Source organism: Protopterus annectens, chromosome 11.part0 (genome assembly GCF_019279795.1).
Source record: "Protopterus annectens isolate FY-2018-M chromosome 11.part0, PAN1.0, whole genome shotgun sequence".
Taxonomy (NCBI): Eukaryota; Metazoa; Chordata; order Ceratodontiformes; family Protopteridae; genus Protopterus; species Protopterus annectens.
This window is the reverse complement of record NC_056745.1, coordinates 986226627-986253717: the sequence shown is the minus strand read 5'-3', so window position 1 is coordinate 986253717 and position 27091 is coordinate 986226627. Positions and strand designations below refer to the sequence as shown.

The window sequence follows — 27091 nt, the reverse complement described above, 5'->3', positions numbered from 1 at the left end:
GGCTTTTGGTGACCCTTGACCCGGTGGCGGAGTGCTGTCATCAATAATGCCATTTAGATCGCAACCTAGCGATCTGTTAGGTAAATTATTAATCGAATTGTGAACATCCACAAGAGGTACATTAACAGGAGTTGTACTAATTGCCATGAAGTCTTTAAATAGCTTTTGATTTGCATCAACTTGATCCAAACGTGCACACAACAGTTCAATCTTAGACATAAGCAGTGGCAGAGAATGTCTTGTCTGAAAAATGGCATAGTCAGGAATGTAGCAGTTACCTATGTTATATTATACTGCAGTATCATGACTGGAAAATTAATCAAAACACCAGATGCTGTGAAAGAACCCAAAGTTTTCTTATCTTCCAGCATTTTTGGTTACTGGTTGAACTGTTGACACCACCTCAGACAATCACCCTCTAAAACTGCAACTGATACAGCTAAAGCTACATGATATGAAAGAGACAAGATGAATTCTGCTGTATTACTTAATGGGCAGAAGTTATGTTTCAAACTGGAAAGTTAAAAGTGAATTTTATATCCATATCTATATGTACATCTCTAGCTATGTAAATATTTTGTCTTTGTACATCTTTATCTATGTATCTGTCTATCTATCTATCTATCTATCTATCTATCTATCTATCTATCTATCTATCTATCTGTCTGTCTGTCTATCTATCTATCTATCTATCTATCTATCTATCTATCTATCTATCTATCTATCTATCTATCTATATTTTTACTGAATAACCTTCCTTTCTTATTTTATAGGTACAACTATACCAGGCCAGAAGACATCTCCTAAAAATTTCCCAGACCAACCTACATCAACACAATCAGTTATAGGTGGACCTACTTACACTACAATTGGTAAGTAATCATCTCAATGTCACAGCTTTTTTTTTGACACTTGACAAAAGGATTTGTTTATGCACTTTGCAAGGAAGTATGGGATCTGTCTTGGCAAAGAAAGGAGCAAGTATAAAAAATATATATTTTAGATGAGGATATCAAACATATAAATCAGTATTAATCTTTTAATTAAATAAAGCAATGAACTGAAAGACAAAGTCAAGTTTCTCATTCCAGAAATCTCACAGCATGACTTTTAGCATTTGTCATTTGGGTTTGTTTACTTCCTTGCAAGCCTATATGTACCAAAAATAGATCAGCACAAACAGCTAGACTGCAGCTGATGGCAGCAACATGAAGGCATTATCATTGTCAGTTTAGAAGTCACAATTGCTTCTATTTTGTTGAATTTCATACATAGGCTCACATTTTCCCACACTGCAAGATAGAATGGATCTTGCTAAGGAAACAAAGATAAACATTAAATTGTCATGGAGCCATTTCAGGTAAGATTGGAGTACTAGGCAAGACCTTCAGGGGCACATGTCAACTGCTAGTGTAAAATAACAATGTGCAAGATTACTGAAAAACATCCCTACAGCTTTATTTGGTGTGGCCCTGTAGATACAGTAGATGCTCTTTAGTAAAGCAGACCCCTGGCACAAGGACTTTGGAGGGGAGATGGAATAGTGGTGAGAAGTGAATATTTTAAAATACTTATAACCATAGATCACATAGAAAGTATTGACTGGAGGCACACCAGTGATTGAGTGGGTGTGGTGATGGATGGCTGGGTAAACAAGGAGGTGCAGTCAATGAAGAAAGAAGGATTCCGGGCATATAAAGAGAATAAGAATAAGACTGAATTTGTAGCACTTCAGGCATTCCTTCCTGCCCTCAGACTTTTAAATGTTCATCATTTCTCTGCTGCAGTAGCCTATAGCTATATAGTTATGTCCTGGTCTGAGTAGAATGACCGATCAGGCTCCAAAATCTCTGGCTCCCCTCCACACATGCATCCTGGCTGCTGTGGCATGAGCTCCAGAAGGGGGGGGGGGCAGCTGCCCAAGCTTCAATTTCTTCAGTACTTTCTTGCTGTCCTCAAGAGAAAACTTCTGGTCTTCATAGGATTAAAGGTCAGCACCGATCTTCTTCTTCTGGAAGATAAGTCCTCTTTGGGGAACTGTTCCATGTGAAATATATATCTTTTCTTCTAATTTTTACAGAACCTGGGATTGAGTCTCTTTAAGAATACCAACAATTTATTTTGTTGACATTTTAGTGGAAACATCTTATTAGAAGAGTTATGTTCAGTAGCTGGGGCAAATTAACTATGTCTGGGGAGTCTTTTTGATGAAAAAACAAGCTGCTTTTGTACTTTTTAGATATAAAATAAATGACTATTTTAAGGGATCGTAAGTATATTTAAATTTTTTTTATACTTTGTGATAACTTCATTTTTACTAAATTCAGCAATATTTTATTGTAAACCTTAAGCATCCCACATTATAAATCAACACCAATAAACAAAAAAAGGTTAACCCAAGTATAACGTCTACAGGACAGAATTTAATATAAGTAGATAAGCGCTTTCATTCCTTGTTACAACTGAACTTCATCAGGTACTTAAACATTCCTGTCTTGATATTTAAATACTAACATCTATCCAATCACAGTTCACCAAGAACAAATCAACTATCCTATAATGCCCCCTTTTTAATTAATGAAAAGCACGCTTTATATTAAAAATAACTAAAAAAATAAATAAAATGCATACGCATAAAAGTCACATAACAAAAGAATACAACATTTTTAAACCTAGTCTAAAGCCTCTAATCACATAAAACAGTTTTTTTAATGTTTGTAATTTGTCAGCCCTTAAAGTTTGGACATTACGCACACAGACCTTGTCATTAATACCTGATTCTAGAAATGCTCTTTATAGACATGTCCACTTATGTATAAACTATAAAAAGTTAATATTCTGTATTCTGGAGAAGGTGGCAAAATTGTTTGAAGAGGGATTTGGTCTTCTTATTTAGAATTGTTCTGGCAACTTTTACTTAATGCAGTTCATTTGTAAGGTATTAATGAAAATGTCTCTAAAACTAATTTGGCATCTAGGCCCAAAGATGATATTGTTCCTCTATAATTAGCCCTCACCAGACAAATCATTAAGTGCAACCCACTTTGGTATGTACCTGACCACTGGAGTGTCCACAGGGATTCTTCATAAAAAGAATACAGGATGTAAATAACAAGTCCTACCTGAACTACCTCAATGCCCTAGCCCTGTGCTTGATCTCCTACAGACTGCTGAGAGGTGATCTATGCTTGCCCTTAAAGCATCCTTTAATTCCACTCTGATGGAACTGTTACACATCAGCAAAACAAATAGGATCAGAATTACACACTCTAGGGAACTAAACATTGTCTTCAACATAAATGGGACATATTAGGGTTAGAGGTATGCATCTCAGACACTATCTGATCTCTGTAACAGGCTTTCCATCCACGTGAAGTGGAATTCTTCCCTAACCTAATTCAAGTTTAAGTTGAACCAGTAGATGGGGAATTGAAAATTTACCCCTGCGCTGTTACCATTGAATCTATTATAGACACAGCCTGTAAATACTTTAGCACCCATGCCCAAGCCTACATATACCCCTTAAAATGACTCTAGGATATTAGAACTTGTCAGATACATTTGTCTATATTTAAAAGCGTACCCTAGGGTTGTTAGCCTAGTAATCACCTTTGAATCGACAAGCCTATGAATATGCTTATCAAACTTCATCATTGGGTTACGTATATGTATAATACTGAAAGTACGTACTGAAATGCATTAAGCATCCCACACTGAAAAATGTCAACTTTAGTCAGCACAAGGTAAGAGCACATTTTTAAGTAAAATGATGTAGACGTTACTCCTGCTACCCTTTCATAGGAACATATAGACATGCAAGGCAAGCAGTCATGCAGACGATATGATGCTTAGTCATATACATCTTCAAGCACACAAACTTAAAATTCCTTGCCATCCTTTTTTAGCACTTAATAGTGCTCGCCTAGCAAATCGTGCAAGGCCATACCCATCCAGCCATCACTAATCTTAAATGCAGGCAAAGTAATACTTTGACCTGTAGAGGTAACTTATTCTACAGGCTAGGATTACACTGAGTTAAGAACCTAGGTCTCCAGTGAATCTTGTTTATTTGTCGATGTAAATTTAGGTCCTTATTGAGGGTCTTTGTAGAGCCACTGATTTTGGGAAGAAATAGGAGGTCAATAGGACTGGGTCTTTCATGGTTCCAAACGAGAGACACAGGTCACCTCAGAGCAACCCATAGGTTTCTGAGTATAAGGAGAGACATGTTAATCTGTTAGTCAAAGTCAAGTTTGTTGTCAATCAGATGTACCTAGCAGTGCCAGCCGGATGAAATTTTGTTGCTTGGTCCCAGTGCAAGACATAACATAACATATAATTAGAGGGATAGTAAGAGAGATTCACATACAGTAATAATTAGGATACTTGACAACACATAAATTTATCACAGGGTATTATTTTATTATTGGTATTTGTTGACTGGGAAAGTCCGACTGGGACAGTAGCCCATTTTCAGCGGAGGCCTGGGGTGAAAAGCTCCACAAACACATTATGATTGCACAGTATTTTGCAAGAATTTACAGAATTTATAGAAATTACAGTACAATATAGTACAATATAACAAAATGAGAAACAGACTAATACATTCTAGGAAGTTACAATATCAGATAGAAAAATCACTAATTTACAAGATATATATATATATATATATATATATATATATATATATATATATATATACACACACACACATACTTTTTTTTTTGTAAATATTGAAAGTTAAGAAAGCAAAAGATCACTAGGGGGTAGTGTTAGGTTGAAATAATTATTAAAGGTAAAGAAAAATCACTAGTATGGTAGTATTAAAGGGGTGAGGAGTTAGAATGATAGATAGTTAAGGTGAGATTTATAGTAAGAACAGAATTGCGTAAAATAACTTATAGATCAAAAAGAGCTTCCTACTGGTTTTGAAGGGTAAAGATTGGGGTAAGCTAGAGGAAGGCTCAAGGGCAGTAGGATGCTTATCTGTTCATAGGTTCATAGGCTGGTACAGGCTATCGGCCCTAGGGCCTATACAAGCCTAGCCATAACAATTCCCTGGATATTTCTTCCCACAATATTTACTTCTCTGGACCCCTGTCTAGCAGGGTGACTGCTATGATCCCTGGGGTGAATTTCCTCTCTCCCATCCAATCATCAAGGTTCCTTTTGAAGAGGGCCAAGGAGGCGCTCTGCTTGACATGTATGGGCAGTCTATTCCAGAGTCTGGGGAGTCTCTGGGTCAGGAACCTATCCCTCCAGCATGTTTTGTTCATTGTGATGACAAGATTTAGATCCCTGGAGCGTGTGGCTCTGAGGGATTGGGATTTCTTTAAGTGGAGCATGTCCAACAGATCAGGGTTTGACATGGCCTTGTATGTTAAGCAGAGATCATTTGGATAGATGCAAGGGCAGATTTTAGTATTTAGTAGGTAGTTAATTAGGGTGAGTTTAAATTTGTTGAAGCAGCTAATGGTGTTTATGCTGGTTGGAAGTGAGTTCCATAGTTTAGTGACAACATATGAGTAAAGGCAATGTCTGGCTCTTTTGTTTGGAACATGTACAGTTATGAGTTGTTTATTTTCAGAGCAAAAGGTTCTGGTGGGGCTATAGGGTGTTAAAAAAATTCTTAAGGGTAGGGCAGTTGTTTGGATTGTAGACAATTTTATGTGCTATGGACAGTTGAATGAGGTTAAAGTTATGTGGAAATTGCAGCCAGTTTAATTCATTTAAGGCTTTGCAGTGGTGTGAGCGGTATGAGTTGCCTGTGGCAAATTTGGTGATTTTATAAATTAGGGTAGTTGAGATATTTAAGACCTTTAATTTTCTTGGTTAGAAATCTTTGGGGCATTTGCAGTTGGTGATATGCTTAGATCTCAACATACCAATGAGAGGCACAATATTTTATGATTGGTCTGATAAGGGAATAGTGCAGTGGTAGGATGACATCTTTGGATCTTGAAGGTATTTTCTTGGAGATTGTCTTGGTCAAATAGAAGGATTTCCTGACTGTGAAGGAAACATGATGATGGAATGAGAGAGAGAGAGAGAGAAAGAGTTATCCACATATGTACCCATGTCTCTTATGATCTTACCTGCCTAAACAGAAGTAAAATTTATAATATATGATTTGGGACAACCTTTCTGTCAAATATTACTATACTGATCATTTTTCATTTATCTAATTTAGTATTAGTTTAAGGGTGTGCACACTTATGCAACCAGCTTATTGTACGTTTTTTTTATTTTTTTATATTTTTTCCTCTAACAGATTGTTTTTCAATTGAATTGTGCAGGTTATAGGTCACATTAAAGGTGGGAAAAGTTTTTAAATTATTTATTGTGGTCTTATTTTTTTATATCACAAAAACCTGGCATTTTAACAGGGATGTGTACACTTTTTATATCCACTGTACCTACTTTTTATGGAATGCTGAGTGACAAATTAGGGCCAATCCAGAGAATGGGAATGAATCTTTAACAGTTTTTAACTTACATCAAAGTTATACAACCTTACTGTCTATTATGTCAGTTAAAAGAGGGTGTAGAAGTCAAGACTCCTACATGAGAGGGTGAGAGCTTGCATACTAAATTCCATTTCATTTGCTGAAAAGTGAATCATTGGCAAATACATTTGTTTCCCTTGCTCTGCTGTTAACTAAAATCCGCAACCTGCACTCGTACAACATGACAGACACCAGAGCTACCTGCCTACCCCCTTACCAATGTCAGCACTAATGAAAATTCACTTCTTTTTCACACCTTCTGTCCCTGGATGGAATCCTTTGCTTGTCACTTAAAATTATCCTGGGGAACTAGTATTTTCTTCCCAGCCTAATCTTTTTTTTGCAGAAGGTGGCTTCCACTTCTCAGTAACATAATACGGACCCCTCTTGACAATATCATAATAGCAGCTGGCCTTTTTCCATGCATCGCTACTTAATGGATATGCATCTGGCTTATCCTATCTCTGCATGTAAATGACATGTCCAGACCCATCCAGTCCTGTCCTATACACACAATGGCCTTCCTATGTCAGGTATTCCATAAGAATGCTATTTCAGTCCTAAGTCATGCATAATGATTGTGTTTAAAAATCATACTTCTTTAACCCCAACATTTTATGTCCAGTCTAGTGTACTATTACAATACTCCCCACAGTCGGCCCCTTTGCAGTACTGCTCTCTTTATACAAAAAACTATCTGCACAAATACTCTGCTACATAAGACCGGCGATATGAAATATCAACTGAAGCCCATTCATTATGCCATGCAATCTCCTTAACACATGACATTCTTTTAAACCTGAAGGTGTATCAGGGCAGTCATGGCTTGGATAGCCATGGATCAGATTATAAATTCCACATCAACCACTTAGAAAAATTTGGTTGAATTTAATGTGTTCATGCATACCTTTTAAAAGCAAGCAGTGCATTTCCTTAGTCATTTTTTCTTCAATCTTCAGAATGATTACCTGACAGGGCTTTCATGAGAATCTTGCTCTATGGGTAGTTAGGAACATTTACATAGCTTTTCCTGATTCCACCTCTACTTTGCTTTGAAAGATGAATTACATTATTGTGGAAAGCCACATCAGATCATTATACAATCACTACAACAAAGAAAAGCTTCACTCTCAACATTTATTCATGCAGATTCTAAGAAAAAAGTGGAATACAACAAGACAGAAATAAAAAAAAAAACATAGGAAGTCCAATTCAAATTCAACAAAAAATCAAAGACAGAACCCACACTGTGAAAGTAGCAGACTCCAAATCCGACTTCAGACCAGTGACAAGTGGAGTACCACAGGGTTCAGTCCTTGGTCCTCTCCTGTTTGGTATCTACTTCCCTGAAGTACAGGCTAACACAAGGTCTTTGGCTAATGAAGTTTGCAGATGACTGCAAACTAGGAGAAATAATTGAAATTCCTAACAATGTGGACATCCTACAAAAGGGCCTCACTGAGACAGATGCCTGGTGTCAAAGCCATGGCCTCAAGCTCAATGCCAAAAAGTGCATTGTCATCCCTTTTGGTAAAAACTATGTACCCATGAACTACCACATAGGCAGTAGTCTACTTAACACTGAAAGTGTGATAAGCCACCTTGGGATACAGTTGGACAGTAGTGTCTCCTTTGATAGTCACATCACCACAGTAGTCAGGAAATCCTTCTGCGTGGCACACCTCATCACAACAGGTTTCTCATCCAGGAAAAAAGAGGTCATTGTTCCCCTCTACTCATCACTCTTTAGACCCATTATAGAATACAGCACTCCTTTTGGTATGTACCTCACAAGACATCTACAACAACTGGAAAGGCCACAGAAATACCTCACAAAGAGGATTACCAGCCTCAAACAGATGCCCTACACAGACCGTCTCAAAAAACTCCATATTTACTCCATCGCATATCGCCTACTCAGAGGCGATCTCTGCCTAACATACAGAGCCATGTCAAACACAGAGCTGTTGGACATGCTCCACTTAAAGAAATCCCAATCCCTCTGAGCTACATGCTCTAGGGACCTAAACTTTGTCACCACAAGAAACATAACATGCTGGAGGGATAGATTCCTGTCCCAGAGGCTTCCCATACTCTGGAACAAACTACCTATCTATATCAAACAAAGCTCCTCATTAGCACTCCAAGAAAAATCTTGATGATTGGATGGGAGATAGGAAATTCACCCCGGGATCACTTCTATGGTTCTGCTCGACAGGGGCACAGAAAAATAATTTTCTTGTGTGGTGAAAGCCAGGGTACATTTTTGACTAGGCTTATATAGGCCCTAGGGCCAATAGCCTAGTACCTACCTATGAACCTATGAAATATGTAATCAATATATTGCAAGGAAGGCAACTAACAAACTTCTTTGTAAGCACAGTTGTTGTCCAGGTGTCCATGTCTCCCCTTGAAAAGTAGGCTTCTTTAATACAGGTGGCAAAAGGTTACAGAAATAATGTGTTAGTAAACTCTGAGCAGAATTTAAATGATTATTATACTCACAAAATTCACAAAGATTGTTGATCTTATCTTGATATAACACTATAAGTAGCTATTCTTATTATTTCATTTGCTCTACTATCAAAAGGCTTGATGTGTGTGGTCATACTTTGGGACTAAGCATTCTCTTTCTCCTTCTTACAGTACATTGTCTTCAGAAGATGACTTTTTTGAGCAGCCTTCTTTTTCTGTCTGTACTGTACTGTACACTGTTTTAGAATGAGTAAGCTCAGAATTACTGGTAACATTTAGTATAGCTGCACATATTGTCAGTAACTTTCAATGACTGCCAATGCTTTATGTTCTTTGCCATCTTTTACCAAACTGAAAAGCGAGGTTTTTTTTTTTTGGCAACAAGAAGAATATAAATTATTATTATTATTATTATTGTTAATATCATAATTTGTAAAGGTTAAGAAATAGTTTGCTCCACCTTTCACTTCCTCAATCAGCAAATAGTGTCAGGTTTCTTAGCATTCTAACATTTGTTGCTCTCTCATAGGGGATTACAAGGCTGACAACATTAGCTGGCTTTTTAAGCATGGCCATGCTTCCCAAAAATATTAGCCTATTTTCGGTCCCGTTGGTTTTTGTGGGGGTTTATATAACTCAGGCATGAGGTAGTCAAACATTTAGAAGGTACCTTTCTGTAAAAGAGACATAGGCACCAGATGAGGAGAAAATGTATTATTTCCATCCCACTGATCTAAGTTGTACTTGAATAGATACAGGGAAGAATTTATTTTTATGAAAATGGGAAGCCAGTTCCAGAGAAGGGACAGTCTTTAAGACACATACGTGTCTCTTTAGCATATCTTATTTATGTTGGGCCCTGCATCAGGTGTTTCGGGTGCTATTAGTTTTATAGATGTGTAACAGGCTCATTAAGTAGGGATCAGAGGACGTCTTGCAGGTCAAGCACAGATCACCTCTCAGCAACATGTAGGAGATTTAGTGTAAGGATAAGGGGTTGATGTAGAATGCATAAGACTTGTTTTGTCCACCATGTAGTCTTTTTGTGATGAACCTCTGTGAGCGCTTCAGTTATTGCACATGCCCGGTCAGGTACATACTGAAGGAAGCACTGTATACTATAATTGGTCTAATGAGAGCCAGGTACAATGGGACAATGATATCTTTTGACTTAGATGGTTTGCTTATAAGTTGCTCAACATAAAAAAGTATTTCTTGCTACAGTGGATACATGATATCCAAAGGCCAAGTCACTGTGTACATGCTTTCTCAAATCCCTGACCACTGGGTATACTCTCAGTGGTGCATTATCAAAGTGATAGTTTTAAGAGATAACCATCTTTCTGAAAGAAACTATTATGCATATCTTGGCATTGATTTTTAGATCATGACTTTGGCACCAATTATTTAGTCAGTGACTGTCAGGTCTTTTTGGAGGGTACTTGCGTCTTGGGGAATTTAATGATTGCACCCAGTTTGTAATCATCTGTGAACTTGGTGAGCCAGAGCCCTTTGACACTGGCCTTGACTGCAGATAAGGAGATGCCAAAAAGGACTGGATCTAGAACTGAGCACAGAGTGACTCCACTAGTGATAAGCCTTTTTGTGGAGGTAGTCTCCACTATGCTGACCTCCTGAATCCTATCTGTGAGCAAACTAGCTATCCAGCAGTTGATGTAGGAGTTTATACCTAATTTAGTGAGCTCATATACAAAGTCTAAGAGGTGTACTATGCTGAATATCTTGGCCCAGTTAAGGTAGGCAGTCTGTACTATTTTGCCCTCACTCATTGCTGTCATCTGTCAGTTGTACTGTAATACAGAGTAACAGAGTTGTGCCTCCCCACATACTCAATAGGTTTATAAACAAACTGAGAAGAAGCCAGGAACTTTGCTGTGAGTTTTTTTTTCCTGGGTTCAGAGTCATATAGGTTCATACTAGGATAACTGCCCTTATGGGCCATTTTAGGCCTAGCCAACTACCCCATGTGAGAATCAAACCCTGCACCTTGTGTTTGCAAGCTAAACACCCTAACCATTATGCCAACCTCCCACAACTGTTACTAACCATTAATAACATGTACAAGTCAGTGAGACAAATGAGTAAACAGTGTATTGCATAATTTCATGTAAATCCAATCCTGTGTGCACCAAGGAAGCCGAACAACACAGAAATGCTACATAAAGGCAGAAACAAGGTAGTTCAGCTTTATTTACATACAGCAGTGAGCAGATCATTTTAGAAGAAGAAATAAAATAGTCTGAAGTGAGAAAACATTCTTCTGAAGGTGAAGTCGTTAGTTAACTTAGGATTCAAACAGGGGATGTTCCTTTTCCTTTTTGGTAGAGCTACCATATAATATTGCTGCCACATATATCCCACAGCCAATAAAATGTGTTTGTGAAATTGCGTATCTGTGGCTACCTACCTGATTAATCCATCCACCTATCCACAACCCCCTTTTTCCTATTTTTACACATGGGGTTGTGGTGCCACTTAACAGTGACAGTCATCTAGAGCTGAGGTTCACACCACCTGTCACTGTTGCTATCCCACACCACTGCACTCACATGAACATTCACACCTATAGCCAATTCAGATACTACATATCTTTGAAATGTGGGAGGAAACCCGCGTAATCAAAAGGAGGACATGCAGTTACCATACAAATAGCAGCCTAGCTGAGAATCGAACTAGGGAATCTTTGCTTGGAGATTACAATACTATCCACTGCACCACTCTGCTGACTAATGCCAGCACAATTTTTGTTAAATTGGTTGCACTGTTATAGCTGTTAACCTGCATTAGAGTAACCATTGCATCTAGAACATCTTGACAAAGACAACTATAGCCTAGCCTGTGTCACAGCACTGACAATTACACAAGTAAAAAAAATATATATGGATCCCCTTCTGAAGCTCAAAATCCCATATAATTGAAACTCATTTATGTGAGATGAAAATACCAAAACCTTGAATTCCCAAATTTCCCAAATGGAGAATTTTTCCCAGGATAAGTAAACACTTGCCTAACATGCCCTTTTCTCCACTGTAGTGCAATCCTGGAGTTGGTATATATAGTTGGAGAGGTGTTGCCCCTCACCTAGGTGGGTTTTTATTTACTACAACAAATTTTTTGTTTAATTTTGGGCACGTGTTTACTTACCGTGGGAAAAATTCACCATTCCGGAATTCAGGATTTTTGCATTTTCGTCTCTATATATCTATATCTATAGATACAGATACCTATATATAGGTTTACTATCAAAGCCTGGAAACTGCATCAGTTGACCAGTCAAATGATCTACACAAAATCCTGAATACATAACATAGGAAGTCCGGAGAGGTTGAAACTGAATACATTGAAACCTGTGACATCAGTCATGCATGTTATGCCCATTAACATACTGTTACACTCTACAGTCAATGGTACGTTAATTGTACTATTTTGCAGGGGGCTATGCCCCCATGCACCCCTCCCCACACGCACACCCTGCACATTAGATATGCCAACTCTGAGATCGCACTACAGTGGGGAAATGGGCTAATTCCCTGTTCCTCACTGAACTATGATCGCCCTGCACAATGTTGAACCCAAATACTCAAACTACATTACCCATTCGCTGTAGTGTAGCCGATATATTTTGGTTCGACATTCTGCTGACTTGAAAACTGCCTTTCGACCACATGCCAGTCGACTGATGCAATTTCCAGGTTTTCATAGTAAAATATATATATATATATATATATATATATATATATATATATATATATATATATATATATATATATATATATATATATATATACATGCAAATACAGGTAGAAAATGAGGGCAATCCTCCTTTCACCAACTTTTAAAACATTATCTGAGCCTGTGGGACCTCTGTCTAAATGCCAGCTTTATTAGTGTGATAGTATGGAAGAAAGTACAGCCATTCAAGTAAACACAGCATGACAGTAGATGTTCTAATGTATCACCATTGCAGGTGGGTAAGCGATGTACATACCTCTTAAATGTATAGATTTTTGGAGAATATCCAGATTTTTACCTCATATTTTTGATCTGCTCCTCATAAAAATTTTGTTTTTTGACAAATCACTGGCATGATCTAAGGATTAAAGTCACTAAATAATGACATGCACTGGGTTTCAGACTTCATATACTTCAGTAAATGCATACTAACACAAATCCTGCTACTCTAACATATTTTTAAGTTTATGAGAGCAATATTTAATAAGTGTCCCCATTTTTGGGCCTTTGTTCCCCCATTATGTCAGGTTTTGTCCAGGTTTCTTGCACTAAGAGGTTGACAGATATGGCTATGTGGTTTTACTCCAACTGCACCAGCCAGCTTTCAACAGCTTTGGGTGCCTTCACAATGTTCCTCCTGCCAGACGCACGAGACATGCTCAGTATAAAAGGCACAAGGAGCGCCAAAAGATTTAGGGCACTTTTTTGACTAAGAGAAAGGCAAGAGTGTAGAATATGTGTGCCAGGAAGCAAACAGAACTAACTATATAGAAATAGGGGAAAAGAAAGTACATCCTGGCAGCAAATTATGAAGAACAACAGGGAAAAAAAAGTGGTGCTGGAGGGATTGGCACTACTGCAATCCATTAGCACATCTATTGTTATGGTAAATTTGCATTCATAACTATTATGTTCAGAATGAATCACCTTTACAGTAATCTTAGCTACATGGATTGATTACCATAGCCATAGTAAAAAAAGGAGAAGGCCACCTGCTAAGTTTCCAAGACCCCTTGGAGAATGACCCTAGAAAGCCAGTTTTGGACCTGAAATGGGAATACATTTTGCAATGCTTTGTAAAGGTGTGCAGCAAGTGCCAGGTTGCTAACTCTAGAATACCTCTAGATTTCAACCCTTTCCAGAAAGCCAAAGAAGAAGCCAATATCCTTGTTGAATAAGCTGTGATCCTGACTGGATTGTTTTGTTGTGGTAAATATAATAAAATATAATATAACAAAATGTGATGGCATGAGACAATCAAGAAGAAATAGTTAACTTTCATGCTAGTTGCCCTTTCATCTTACCTTCATAAGAGACAAACAACTAGTCAGCCTTCATTAAAGGCTGAGGTTTGTCTAGGTAGTATCTGATTTGTATCTGTAGCTCTAGAGAGTGATGGGTCCTTTCTCTCTTGTTCCTAGGTTCAGAAAAGAAAACAGGGAAGTTAAAAGTCTGGCTTAAAGTAAACTTTGAAATACTTTAGGCATAAATGTATGATTTGTTCCAAAGAAAACCCTGTTCTTATGGAAAATGAGATTGGGTTGACTCACCATATTTGTTTGCAACTCACAGCAACAAATAAAACAGTTTTCCATGTTAAGAACCTGAAATATACCTGATGAGCAAGTTCAAATGGTGATTGCTTAAGCTTTTCTACCACAAGATTAAGATCCCAAGTAGAAGCCACCTTTTTTCTGGGTGGGTGACTGTGAAAGAGCCTTTTCAAAAATGGTTTACTTGAGCATTTTAGAAAGGGGGATCTATAGGCACAGAAGCAGAAATGGCTTAAACATTTACCTTTTTAAGAGTATGACAAACAAATGGAGAATAACTCACACAGATAATTAAGAACCAGAGGCATCTGGGCCAGCAGGCTTGTCTCTTAGAGTGGCACCAAGTTGAAAATCTTTTCCACTTACTTATATATGATTTTCTATTGGCAGAATGTCTTGCTTCTATAAGTAACTGCTGCCCATCCTAAGAAAGCTGGTTCCTAAAGGCTATCAAAATTGTATCACTAAGGCAGTTAGCTGAAGCATTTTTAGACTGGGGTGAATCAAATTCCCCTTGTCTTGCATGAGTAAATCCAGTCTTTGAGGAAGTCTGTGGAAATGTTCCTTCATCACATTAAAGAATAGGAAGAACCACTGTTGCCTTGGCCAAAAGGAGATCACCACTTCAATACCTGCAGAGTCCTTCTGGATTTTTAGAAGAACTTTGGTAATCAATGAAATGGCATAGAGTAGCATTCCTATCCTTGAAATATAAAGTATCTGTCTTCCAAGCCTATCTGCAAGGAGTCATGGAGCAGAGTTGCTTTAGCTGCCTGTTCAGAAAGTAGGCAAACAAATCAACTTGATGTGCTCCCCACAGGCAGATCAGTTCTTGAAAGACCCCCAGATTACAATGCGTGGAGGTCTATCCTGGTCTTGATGAACTTGTCTGCAATAAGGTTTTGCTCTGACTGAATGTATGAAGCCTGAAAGTCAGATTGAGCTGAATTGTTACCTCCCAGTACATCCTAGCTAGTATACAAATGAGGTAGGATATGGTACCCCTTTGTTTGTTTATATACCACATCACTGTGGTATTGTCTGTGTACCCAAGCAGAGGTGCTGGGACCAATGATGCAAGGCCATTAAAGCATTAATAACAGCTAACATCTCCCTGACATTTATGTGCTTCTGTTTGACTAGAGGATCCCACAGAGTATGCAGTTTTATCCTTTTTGAAACTGCTCCTTATGTATATTCTGAAGCATCTGTGGTGAGTGAGTGAGTGAGTGAGTGAGTGAGTGAGTGAGTGAGTGAGTGAGTGAGTGAGTGAGTGAGTGAGTGAGTGAGTGAGTGAGTGAGTGAGTGAGTGAGTGACATGAGTGGGAATGGAGGGGAGAAATGAAGAGCTGCATTGTAAACAATCTGTCTCCTTTTTCACAAATCTCAGAAATGGAATCTGAAAAGTCAAAGGATATAGGTGCTGAGTCCATACAGATCTGAGGTACTATTGTATTTTCTTCATGTGTAGTCTGCCAAAGGGAGGTATGACAATAATTAAAACCATGCACCTCAGACTCTGCAGATGGCAGGTTTAAATTGAAGAAACTCAGGAAAACTGTTGTTACATTTCTACTTTGTCTGAAGACAGAAAGAGTTTTCTCTTGGTTGAGACCAACGGACATCCCAGGAATATCATCTTGTATGAAAGGCATGAGAAAAGACTTCTGGCAATTGATTTAAAATCCCAGACTGAAAAAAGTTCCTGATTAGTTTTAGAGCTCTTGACATCTGGAAAAAGAGTTCAATATGAGATAATCATCCAGATATGTGTAATGTAAATGCCTTGGAGTCTGGAGTGAGCTATGATTGAAGCAAGGCATTTTGTAAACACCCTTGGTGCAGTGAATAGTCCTAATGATAAAACAGAGAACTGATAATATAAGTTAGATATAGCAAATCTTAAGTAATGCATGAATAACTTTCTTGGGTATCATAAGCCAGGGAACCTTGTTGACTAGGCTTACGTAGGTCCTCGGGCCGATAGCCTAGTACCTACCTATGAACCTATGAAGGGTTTGGTTTAATGTGGTAATAGGTGTCCTTCAGGTCTAGTATTTACCATGAAAGCTTGAGATGGAATCAAAGGTACAAGATTCTGAAATGATAACATCATGAACTTGGGAATCCTGACATAGATACTAAGACTGGAAACATCCAGTACTGGCCTCCATGATGCTTCTGATTTGGAGCCAGGAAAAAAATCGTAATAACCTTTATCTAGAAGACTAATTGGCATTGGTTCTATTGCTCCTTGAGATACCACATCTTGCAGAATGGGCGGAAACAGAGAAATTTGGCTCCTTTGGATTAAGAAATTCCCTGGACAAGAGGGAGGATTTCCTTTGTCAAGTGTAACCTTGCTAAGTTAACCTCAGAAAAAAAATCTGGCATTATCTGGAGCCAGAAGGGCAATCAACATATGAGGGAAATGGACAGATTGCCAGGGTGGGTGCAAGAACAGATGAATAGTCATACTGACTGGGAAGGTTGTCCTTGATTTTCTGAGTTTTTTCCATTTTTCTTAGGTATGCCATTCCTTGCTTATTTCCTCCATGAGTATTGGCCCTTTGCTATTTTAATTGGGGAGTGGGCTGTAGTTGGGTTTTGTCACTCAGTTTAAAAAAGGAGGGTTGAAACATTGTTGAACTTCTTGTATCAGCTTCCTCTTTTCATCACACTACAGTACCTCAGCCACAGACAGGCCAAAAAGAGAGTTATTATCATCTAAAGAAGAGCTTAAGATCAGAAAAAGTTATGAGATCTAAGCCAAGCTAGTCTTCTCAAAAGTGAGCCAGAAAGAGCCGCTCTGGAGAAAAGCTCTGGAGAGTATCATATGAACACTTTAGAATATACTTAGCCACCTCAGAAACACTTGCCACCTGAGAAAGAGTTGCACTAAAGCATTTATTATATTTTTAACCTTAGAAGAAGGAAAAAATGAATCTTAGCTAATAACTTCAGTATATTCTCAAAAGACACAAGCAAAAGCTTTAAGATGTGCTTGATGATTTAAAAACCTAGAAATTAAAGTTCAAAAAGCATAAATTTTCTTCCCCAACTTATCCATTGGTTTCCGTTCCTTATCGGGGGAATGCCATTAGACTTAGTAATCTGTTTTGCAGCAGCAGTTAGAAAGAGATATGATCACTGGGTCTGCCTTGGGATTACAAAACTGGTACTTATAGGTATATAATCCATCAAACCTTTACTTAGTCAATGATTGTCTGTCCAGTAAACTGGCATCAGTAAGGAAAACATGCAATGCAGGAGTGATTGAGAGTAGCTTTAGGCATCTGTAATTGTATTAAATCTTAATATATTTCTGGGTCTTCGAGGATTCACTCAATTTCCATTGAAAAAAACTCACTCATATTAGATAAGATATATAAAAAGGCATTTCTGAAAGATTATTTTTTTCAGAATCTGGAAGCTCAGACTGAGTGGAATCCTCAAAAGCATACTCCTCTCCCTGTAAGACTTCATCTTCTGACTAGAAACTCCTGTCACTTTGCAAGGGGCAACTTTTTCTCCTCTTACTTGAGGGCTGAATAGAAGATGGAAAATCGCTATGAGTTTCTGTATGCAGACAATTTGGCATTACAGGTAGACCGTGACCAAAAACTTCAGGGAAAGATAGGGAAGGCACAACTGAAGAAACTGAGTACATATCTGATAGTTGAAATGGCAGGAAATGGAGGAAATCAGAAGTAGCTGAAATTGAGATAGAAGGGAAAATAGTGTACAGGGTAGCAGCTTCATCAAGTATCTGGGAAAGGTGGTTGCATAAGAGGGAGGACTGAATAAGGAGGTCAAAGCTAGAATTAGGGGGCTGCAGCTAACTGGCACAGTGTCAGGAGAAGTATATAACTGAAGAATGTCAAATAAGTTGAAAAGTGAGGTGTACAAAACAGTGGTGCAACTAGTGCCACTGTATGGCACAGAAACTAGCCAGTGAAGTCAGACAGTTGATGAAGCTAGAGTTATGGAGATGAAGTGTCTGACATGGATGGTAGGATAAAAAGATACAGAAGAACCGAGAAGAAAGACAAAAAAAGCACAAATTGCACACTGTCAGACAGATGAAGAAATCAGGGCACCAGAGCAAGTATCTCCAGTTGCAGAGAAGGTTAAAAAGAACAGATTACGGTTGTTTGGGCACATATGTTAAAAAGCAGGAGACAATCTGATGAAGAAGATTTGGAAGAGACAGTTAAAATCCCAGAGGAAATGACACCATCCAGCAAAGAGATGGATAGATTGTGTGATAGAAGACTTGTGACAGTCAGGCATGACTGTTGAAGAAGGAGCGAGGCACTGAATCAGGTAACAAGGTGACAGTTGATGCAACTCCCCAGTCCCATGTAGGAAATGGGAAGAAGGGAGTTGATGATGATGTTCTTGGTAATTGTAAAACAGTTTTGATAGTATTAATTGCAACAGCTCTTAGTTCCCAAGCATAAAAATGCAAGAAGTTTATGCAGTGAGGTATGTGAAAGAAAAATCCCTTTCTTTCTCTTCCTCTGATTTGCATCTCTTTTACTTTATATCTAGTTTTGTGGTTTTGTTTATTTATTTTTGTAAATAACCAGGTCTCATTGAAGGGATTATCTATAAGCTTGTCCAGAAATTCTGGGGGATCCAACAGGATAAGCTGGAGTCTGCTGCTGAGTCTATGCCAATCTAGTCGACTAATTATTTGTCCAACATAGTGGCTTTCACCAGGACATGCTGTTTAAGATCAGATGGATGAATAAATAAAACAAGGGCAAATGGGGCATTTTAGATGTAGAATGCCTGATAAATTATCAACATTTATCATTTAATCCTTTTGTAGTAAACAAACAAGGCAAAAGCGACAGTCTTGATTTATTTATTATTATTTCTTGTTTATTTCTATTAGTTACCTAGGATAATCCAACTCAGTTTGAGGCCTTGTTGCATCAGAATCCTGGAGAAAAATCTATGTATAGGAAAATTTATAGTGACAGTAAAACAATAGCACAAGGCAACATTTTTAGTTTTACAATGCTAATCAAAGTTATTCACAGAAAATTAAAATGTATAGTATTAAATACATTACCATTGAGAAGTACTTTTATAGATAATGAATAAATAAATACAAATTTGTGCAAAGGAAATATTCTTATTGGATGGTTTGTGCTATGTGGTTTGCATTTAGCATGTTACATTTCATTGCACATCATACACACACACACACACACACACACACACATACATATATATATATATATATATATGTATATATATATATATATATATATATATATATATATATATATATATATATATATATATATACACACATATATGTGTGTCTATTGTAAATATTATTTTTCCGTTAATGTTTTCTTAATATAAACTATTATGTAATCTACTTCTTATGCTACCTAGTATCTTATTTTTCTGGGACTATAATCCCTGGGCTGTGCCATAAAATCCTCCACTTATATCAGTATTTCAGTATTCTACCCTGGACAACAAATACATAAATGAACATATTTATAACTATATCTAATCTATATCTATATATATCTGTATCTATATCTTTATCTATATCTATATATATCTATTTATTTATATTGAAAGACAGATAGATATTCAGTGTATTAACCTAAATGCATCTGCTTCATTGACAATCAATAGAACTGAGGCTGGCATTGAAAAGGTTGTTTGAAGTTTGCATAAAAATAATTTCTGTCCTTTGTTATTTATTTTCTTTGTACTTTATTAATTAAAATGTTCAGCAGTTTTAGAAATCAATAAACCAAAAGACTGTTATTTTTTTACTAGTTTGCTTAATAGTTAATGAAAATCTTATTTAAAAAGGTAAGTTTTTCTTTTCTTGTGGAGAACCCATAAAGTTGATTAGTTTGGGTTCTGTAGTTTTCTTATAACAATACAATTGCACATAATTTGCTAGGACATTTTCACACGGCAAACATCAATGCTATGCGAGTCAAGTACAAGCAAGGGTAATGCTAGCAATGGATAATGGACACTACAGGGTATGTACTGAACTCTGTTATGACATCGGATGGTATTCGTCGGATGGTATTCAGCTGTTGGAAACTATAGTTTTATTCTGTCATCATGATTGTAAATGTTGTGAGGCAGTTTGTGTAAGAGGTTGCTTGAGGGGTCTTTACATTCCAAACATTTCCCCAATTAATAAACCACTACTAGTGCTATAATATTAACAAATTATAGCATCACCTGGCAGTTCCAAACTAAGTTTATTCTCTTAGGGCCATGGCTTCTGCCTTCCATGGAGGAAAAACAGAAGCTGAAGCACCAGGAAGGTAGAACTTGAAATACGAGGGGGAAGAGACTTTTGTTTGCAATGACTAGATGGTGTTGGAACACATTCCCGCTTGCCTGGAAGGTAAATAATGATCCTCCTGGTATAAAACTGGCTTGACCCTGTTACTGTTTTGCATTTAATGGCTGTATTTTCTGTGCATCACTGCAGTTTTTAATATCAATATATATATATATATATATATATATATATATATATATATATATATATATAATATATATATCTTACATAAATTATTATGCTTCTGACATGCCAAATGCATTAGACATGAGATGTTTCTATGCTGTATATAAATATGCAAAGTCACACCTTATTTACCTGTTCTAATCAGGCTCTTATTGCACTCGTAAAAATATGGATCATAAAAATTAATGTCTAAATAAAGACCACACTTACTCACTGACATGGTTAGTGTTTTGCAGGCTTCACACACTTTCTGATACTTAATATGTAGGCTGCCTCATGGAAGTTCTTTTCCATGGTGGTAATACTAATTCGCCTTGGGGCACTTATTGAGATGTGTAAGCACGACTGATCACGAGATGGACACTGGGGGGAGAAGTAAGTCAGATTTCATACATGTAGCCTTGGTTTGTGTTTTACTTTGCTCTTCTCCTTTCCTTTATGGTGAGTGTATAAGATTATTTATTTATTTATTTGACATTTGTTGGCTGGGTTAGTCCAACTGGGTTCATAGGTTCATAGGTAGGTACTAGGCTATCTGCCCAAGGGCATTTATAAGCCTAGCCAGAATGTGTTGGCTTTTGCCTCCCTTTTAGATTAGATTAGATTCCTGAGCCTCTGTCCAGCAGGGCCATAGAAGTGATCCCAGGTGTAAATTTACGATTTCCCATCCACTCGTCAAGATTTCTCTTGAAGAGAGTCAGTGAGGGGCTCTGCCTAACATGGATTGGGATTCTATTCCAGAGCGAGGGACGCCTCTGGGATATGAATCTATCCCTCCAGTATGTCCTATTTATTGTTGTGCTGAGGTTTTAATCCCTGGATCGTGTAGCTCTAAGGGATTTGGTTTTCTTGAGGTGGAGCACATCCATTAATTGCGGGTTAGACATGGCCTTGTACTTCAGGCAGAGATCACCTCTGAGTAGGCATTAAGCAACCAAGCAGAGCTGGAGTTTCTTTAGTGGGGCTGCATAGGGCATCTGTTTGAGGCCCACGATCATCTTGATGAGGTACTTCTGAGGTCTTTCCAGCTGTTGCAGGTGTCAGGTAAGGTACATTCCAAATGGGGCATTGTACTCTATTATAGGCCTGATGAGCAATGAGTAGAGGGGTACAATGACCTCTCTTGATCTAGATGTGAACCCTTTCATGATTAGGTGGGCTACATAGAAGGTATTTCTAACCACTTTGGCAATGTGATTATCAAAGGAGAGGTTGCTATCTACTTGGGTCCCCAGATCCCTAATTACATCTTCCGTACTTAGTGGATTACCACCTATGTGGTAGTTCGTGGGCACTTTTTTCCCAAAGGGGATGACTATGCACTTTTTGGCATTTAGCTTGAAGCCATGGTTCTGACACCATGTATTCATCTCGGTGAGACCCTTATGGAAGATGTCTGTGCCAGCCGGAGAGTCGATTATGGCTCCCAGTTTGCAATCATCTGCGAACTTGGTCAGCCATAGTCCTCCCATGCTTGCCTGTACCTCAGAGAAGTATGTCCTCCCATGCTTGCCTGTACCTCAGAGAAGTATATACCAAACAAGAGGGGTCCCAGGACTGAGCCCTGTGGGATGCCACTTGTAACCGGTTTGGAGTCGGACATGGCACCTGCAACTCTGACCATGTGAGTTCTATCCATGAGCCAGTTTGCAACCCATCTCGTGACATAGGGGTTAATGTTCAAGCTGGTAAGCTTATCTATAATGCCAGAGTGGGGTATGGTGTTGAAGGCCTTTGCGAGGTCTAGGTAGGCTGTAAGGACTAACTTTCCCTCATCTATGCCCTTAGTAACTGTTTCTAAAGAAGTTAACTAGGTTTAAGAGGCAAGATCTGCCTTTAACAAAGCCAAATTGGGTAGGGTCCAGTGTCTGGAGGTTCCCAATGTCTTTGTTAATGAGTTCCATGATGATGTGCTCCATAGCCTTGCAGACCAGGCTAGTCAGGCATATAGGGCGATAGTTCCCGGAATCCGTTGTGACACCACCTTTGTGGAGCAGGATAACTGTTGTTCTACGCCATTCTTTGGGTACATATCCTGTGCTAAGGCTGAATTTGAACAGTGAATGTATGTGAGGGTTTAGTTCATTTTGGAGCTCGTGTAAAACGCAGCCTGGGATACCATCCGGTCCCATTGATGCTGTGTTTTTGGCTTTGGAGAGGGCTGTTTTCACCTGTGTGTCTGTGATGTCTGGGGGTCTACATTCTTCTGGGATGGACATGGGCCCTTTTGGGGGTGAGCGGGGGTAAAGTTTGTACTGAACCTGTCAACCAGGATGTTGGCAATGTCAGTGGGTTCAGTGTATTTTTTGCCAAATTGCACCAGCTCAGAGCAGATCTGAGAGTTGCCACCTAGATTTTTGACATAGCTAAAGAAGGCCTTGTGATTATCTTTAGAGTCTTTGGTGATTTTTCTTTCAAAGCTGGCCTTGGATGATTTTATGAGAGATCGTAGTTTCTTGCTAATGCTGATCAGGGATGCCTTCCCTTTTTGGGATTTTGCTCTATCGTGTAATAGTTTCCTCCTTCTGTTGTATAGCTTATTTATGGCTGGGGTCCATCAGACTGTTCTCCTCTTTTTGGAGGAGTGAGTCTTTGTTTTACTTGGGATGGCTCGATCCATGCATTCCTGTAGGTGCTCATAGAATGCATTTATAAAGGATTCTGTGGTTTGAGAAGCATTTTCCTTTAGCCCAGGGGCTTTGAAACTTTCCACCTCGTTCTTGAGAAGTGTGAAGTTTGCTTTTGGAAAATTTTTCACAGTGGTTTCCTTGGCTGGGGGAGGGGTCGGGATGTGGATGTCCAGTGTGATTAGTTTATGGTCTGATCTTACCAACGAGGGGTTTACCTCTGGTGTGGAGCATTGAGCCCCCATGTTGGTGATGATCAGGTCCAATATGTTGTCACCTGTTGTGGGAGTGGTGACCAGTTGTTCCAGGGCATTTGAGTTTATAAACTCTAGGAAGCATTGGGCAAAGGAGTTGGTACTTGAGTAGTTTTCCCAGTTAATGTTTGGGTAGTTGAAATCACCCAATATCATGGTGTTTGGTGAGACCTTCATATTCTCCAGTGTTCTCAGGAATGCAGAGTGGGGGTCCTGAGACCAGGTGGATGATCTGTAGCAAGCTACAAACTGAAAAGCAACTTTGTCCACTGTTAGTTGCACATGGATGGTCTCTGAGGCCTCGTGCAGTGCCACTAACCTGGAGGTGTGGGTATTCTTGATGAAAATGGATACACCCCCACCTTTTGTATTTAGGTCTGGGTTCTGGGGCCAAAAGGTGTGGCATGAGTTATAGCCTGGTAGTGCTGGGGTGCTCTCTGGAGCCTTGAACCAGGTTTCTGTTACTGCACAAATATCGATTTTCTCCATACTGAGGAGTGCCTCAAGTGCGTGCATTTTGAAGTTTAGACTTTTGGCATTGAGTAGCATTATCCTTAGACTTTGGTTTCTTGTGTTGTTTATGGAGGTGGGTTTGTCTTTTGAGCCTTGCCTAAAAAAAAGGCACTATGGGGGTGGCAAGAGCCTTAGCCAGTATTCGAAAGCCCAAGGATGACAGGTGCAAGCCATCTCTAGCGAAGCAGCATGGCTTGTCGAGCATGTCATCCCAGGATGACAGACACTGGATCCCCTTTGAATGACACCAATAGCTTAGCCAACTGTTAAAATTGATCATTTTATCTTTATACTGTGGCATCATTCTTGGTGAGGGCAAGATGCTACTCAGGGTCAGGGTCATACATGATCAGAGAGCTCCTCTATGTCTCTTTTCTTGTGGTACAGGGAGGTACGTCTCAGGTCATTCACACCAACATGGACAATGACAGAGTCATATTTGTACATGTTTTGGAGTGACCTGAGTGCTTGTGTTATGTGGCGGATCCTGGCACCCGACAGGCAGCTTACAGTGACCTTTTCCTTGTTCAGTCTGGTGAGCGGGACGTCAGTGTGCCTGACAATAGAGTCTCCTATTACTAGTGTATTGGGTGTGTCATTTAGCCTTAAGGGCAGCAGCCCTTTTTCAGCAGAGGCCTGAGGAGAAAAGCTCCAAGTATTACATATAGCAAAAGTAATCTAATGACAGATTAAGCTAAAACTTTTAGAGTAAAACAGAAAGAAAATCAAGCTAAAAAACAACCAATGACTTAATGCACATTAGCGTTCAAAAGTTATAAACTGTACTGAGAAGAAGAAACCAAACAAAAAGCTAACAAACATGCATAATAAAGTGGAAGATCAATAGTATACAGAACAATTGTTGTAAGAGGATATATACAAGGTTGTTGCTTCTCTGAAATAATACAGAGCTTCTAGAAGAATCTTATCCACATGTAGCTTCAACAGTATGACATTTAGCAGTATATGTGGGTCTAAAGAGTCAGTCACCACTCACAAATGTCGCAGTTGTCCTTTATGTATTTGACTATCATTTGTGGCCTTCATGAATATGTTTTTACAGAAGCCTAAAAAACAGTGCTACAGTCATAATATATAGTATGTAGCATTTTAATTTGAATTTCATGATGACTTCTTCTTCTTCTTAAAGAAATAAAAACTTTTTTATTAAAACTGTCAAAAAATCATTTAAATGTCTCCATGTATGTTGATATAATAATGAATGGATTAGCTATGGGAATAATGCTCATACAATTAGAAGTTGGAATAAACAGATCATTACTATAACTTTTTTTTTAGTTCCAGGTGAATCTCCAATCGATAGATCCAGCTTTGGTAACGTATTTCAGTTTTACTTTTCTTTAAGAATAGCTTTTTCTCTTAGAACACAGATTTTTTTTGCAGTGATACTTGCCATACATCAAAGGTTTTAATAACTGCACTATTCAATACATCAGTGCATAAACTATCTGTCAGTATTTAGAAAACAATGTCACCAATGAATAGAGCCTATGTGAAGACATGAGACGTGGCCTTTCTTGGGATTCAGATACAAGTTATAATGCATATATCTGAGTCTTTAGCAAAATGCAGTCTAAAAGAGCTATTAAATGAATACTTTTGCTCAGTTTTCACAAAGGAAGGAAATGAGTATTTGTCCTGGTCCCCTTCAGTAAAACACACTGAATGACATTTGTCGACCTTTATTAAACTTCCATAGCATGGCTTTGATAACCAATATTATTAATTACAACTGATCATAGTACAGCTGATTTTAATCACAGCATAAACATCCATGTAATGTTAATCAGGACAGCGTGACTTTACTCATCCTGGCCCAGTAAGCAGCATCCGTACCTCTAATCACTTAGTTTACTTATGAAGCAGCGTTCAACAACTCACTTCATATACCATTTATTGAATTACACATCCCACCAATTCCTTTACTTATGAAGCAGCATCTAACAATTCAATTCTTATACCATTTATTGAATTACACATCCCACCAAGTCCTTTACTTAGGAAGCAGCATCCAACAACTCACTTCATATACCATTTACTGAATTATACATCAAACCAAGTCCTTTACTTAGGAAGCAGCATCCAACAACTCACTTCATATACCATTAACTGAATTATACATCCCACCAAATCCTTTACTTAGGAAGCAGCATCCAACAACTCACTTCATATACCATCTATTGAATTATACCTCCCACCAAGTCCTTTACTTATGAAGCAGCATCCAACAATTCACTTCATGTACCATTTACTGAATTACACATCTCACCAAGTCCTTTACTTATGAAGCAACATCAACAACTCACTTCATATACCATTTACTGAATTATACCTCCCACCATTCCTTTACTTATGAAGCAGCGTCCAACAACTCACTTCATATACCATTTACTGAATTGTCCCTCCAACCAAATAAGCAGCGTCTTTACCTCTGCTCACTTATATTTACCACTTATCGCCTCCAACTGCTCACTTTTCTTTCCCAGCTTACTGAAATGAACATCCACACACCAGAGGGGGAATAGAATAGGGCAAACCTGTCCCTCTTTTCTACCATACCCGGACTGCTAAAATAACTACACCCCACCAATCCACCAAAAAGACAGGGAGGGAGGGCGGGCAGCAAGCTCATGCCAGAATGTGATTCCTTACCCAGCTGGTCTTGCCTTAGCTCCTTCCGCCCCTCTTCAACCCTTACCTTATTTCCACCCAATCAACCCTTCCATTTAACCCTTTCAACCCCCCATCCTCTTACGTCCCACTGATATATTTGTCTGATCCCCTACTGAAGATGTCCCTGGACAAATTGGTTTGTTGCCAAACCTCATTTATCAAAACAAACTGAAAGCAGTGTATAAGT

General features: G+C 38.5%; 1 protein-coding gene across 2 annotated transcripts in view; it reads left to right on the top strand.

Annotated features, from left to right (window-relative positions):
- The window catches only part of ITIH2 (inter-alpha-trypsin inhibitor heavy chain 2), a 519026-nt gene that overhangs the window by 304274 nt on the left and 187661 nt on the right, over positions 1 to 27091 (top strand). For both annotated transcript variants that reach the window (XM_044088359.1, XM_044088358.1), the window contains exons 16-17: positions 774 to 872; positions 25510 to 25545. In XM_044088359.1, coding sequence (XP_043944294.1) covers positions 774 to 872; positions 25510 to 25545 — 135 coding nt within the window. The remainder of the gene's footprint in view (positions 1 to 773; positions 873 to 25509; positions 25546 to 27091) is intronic.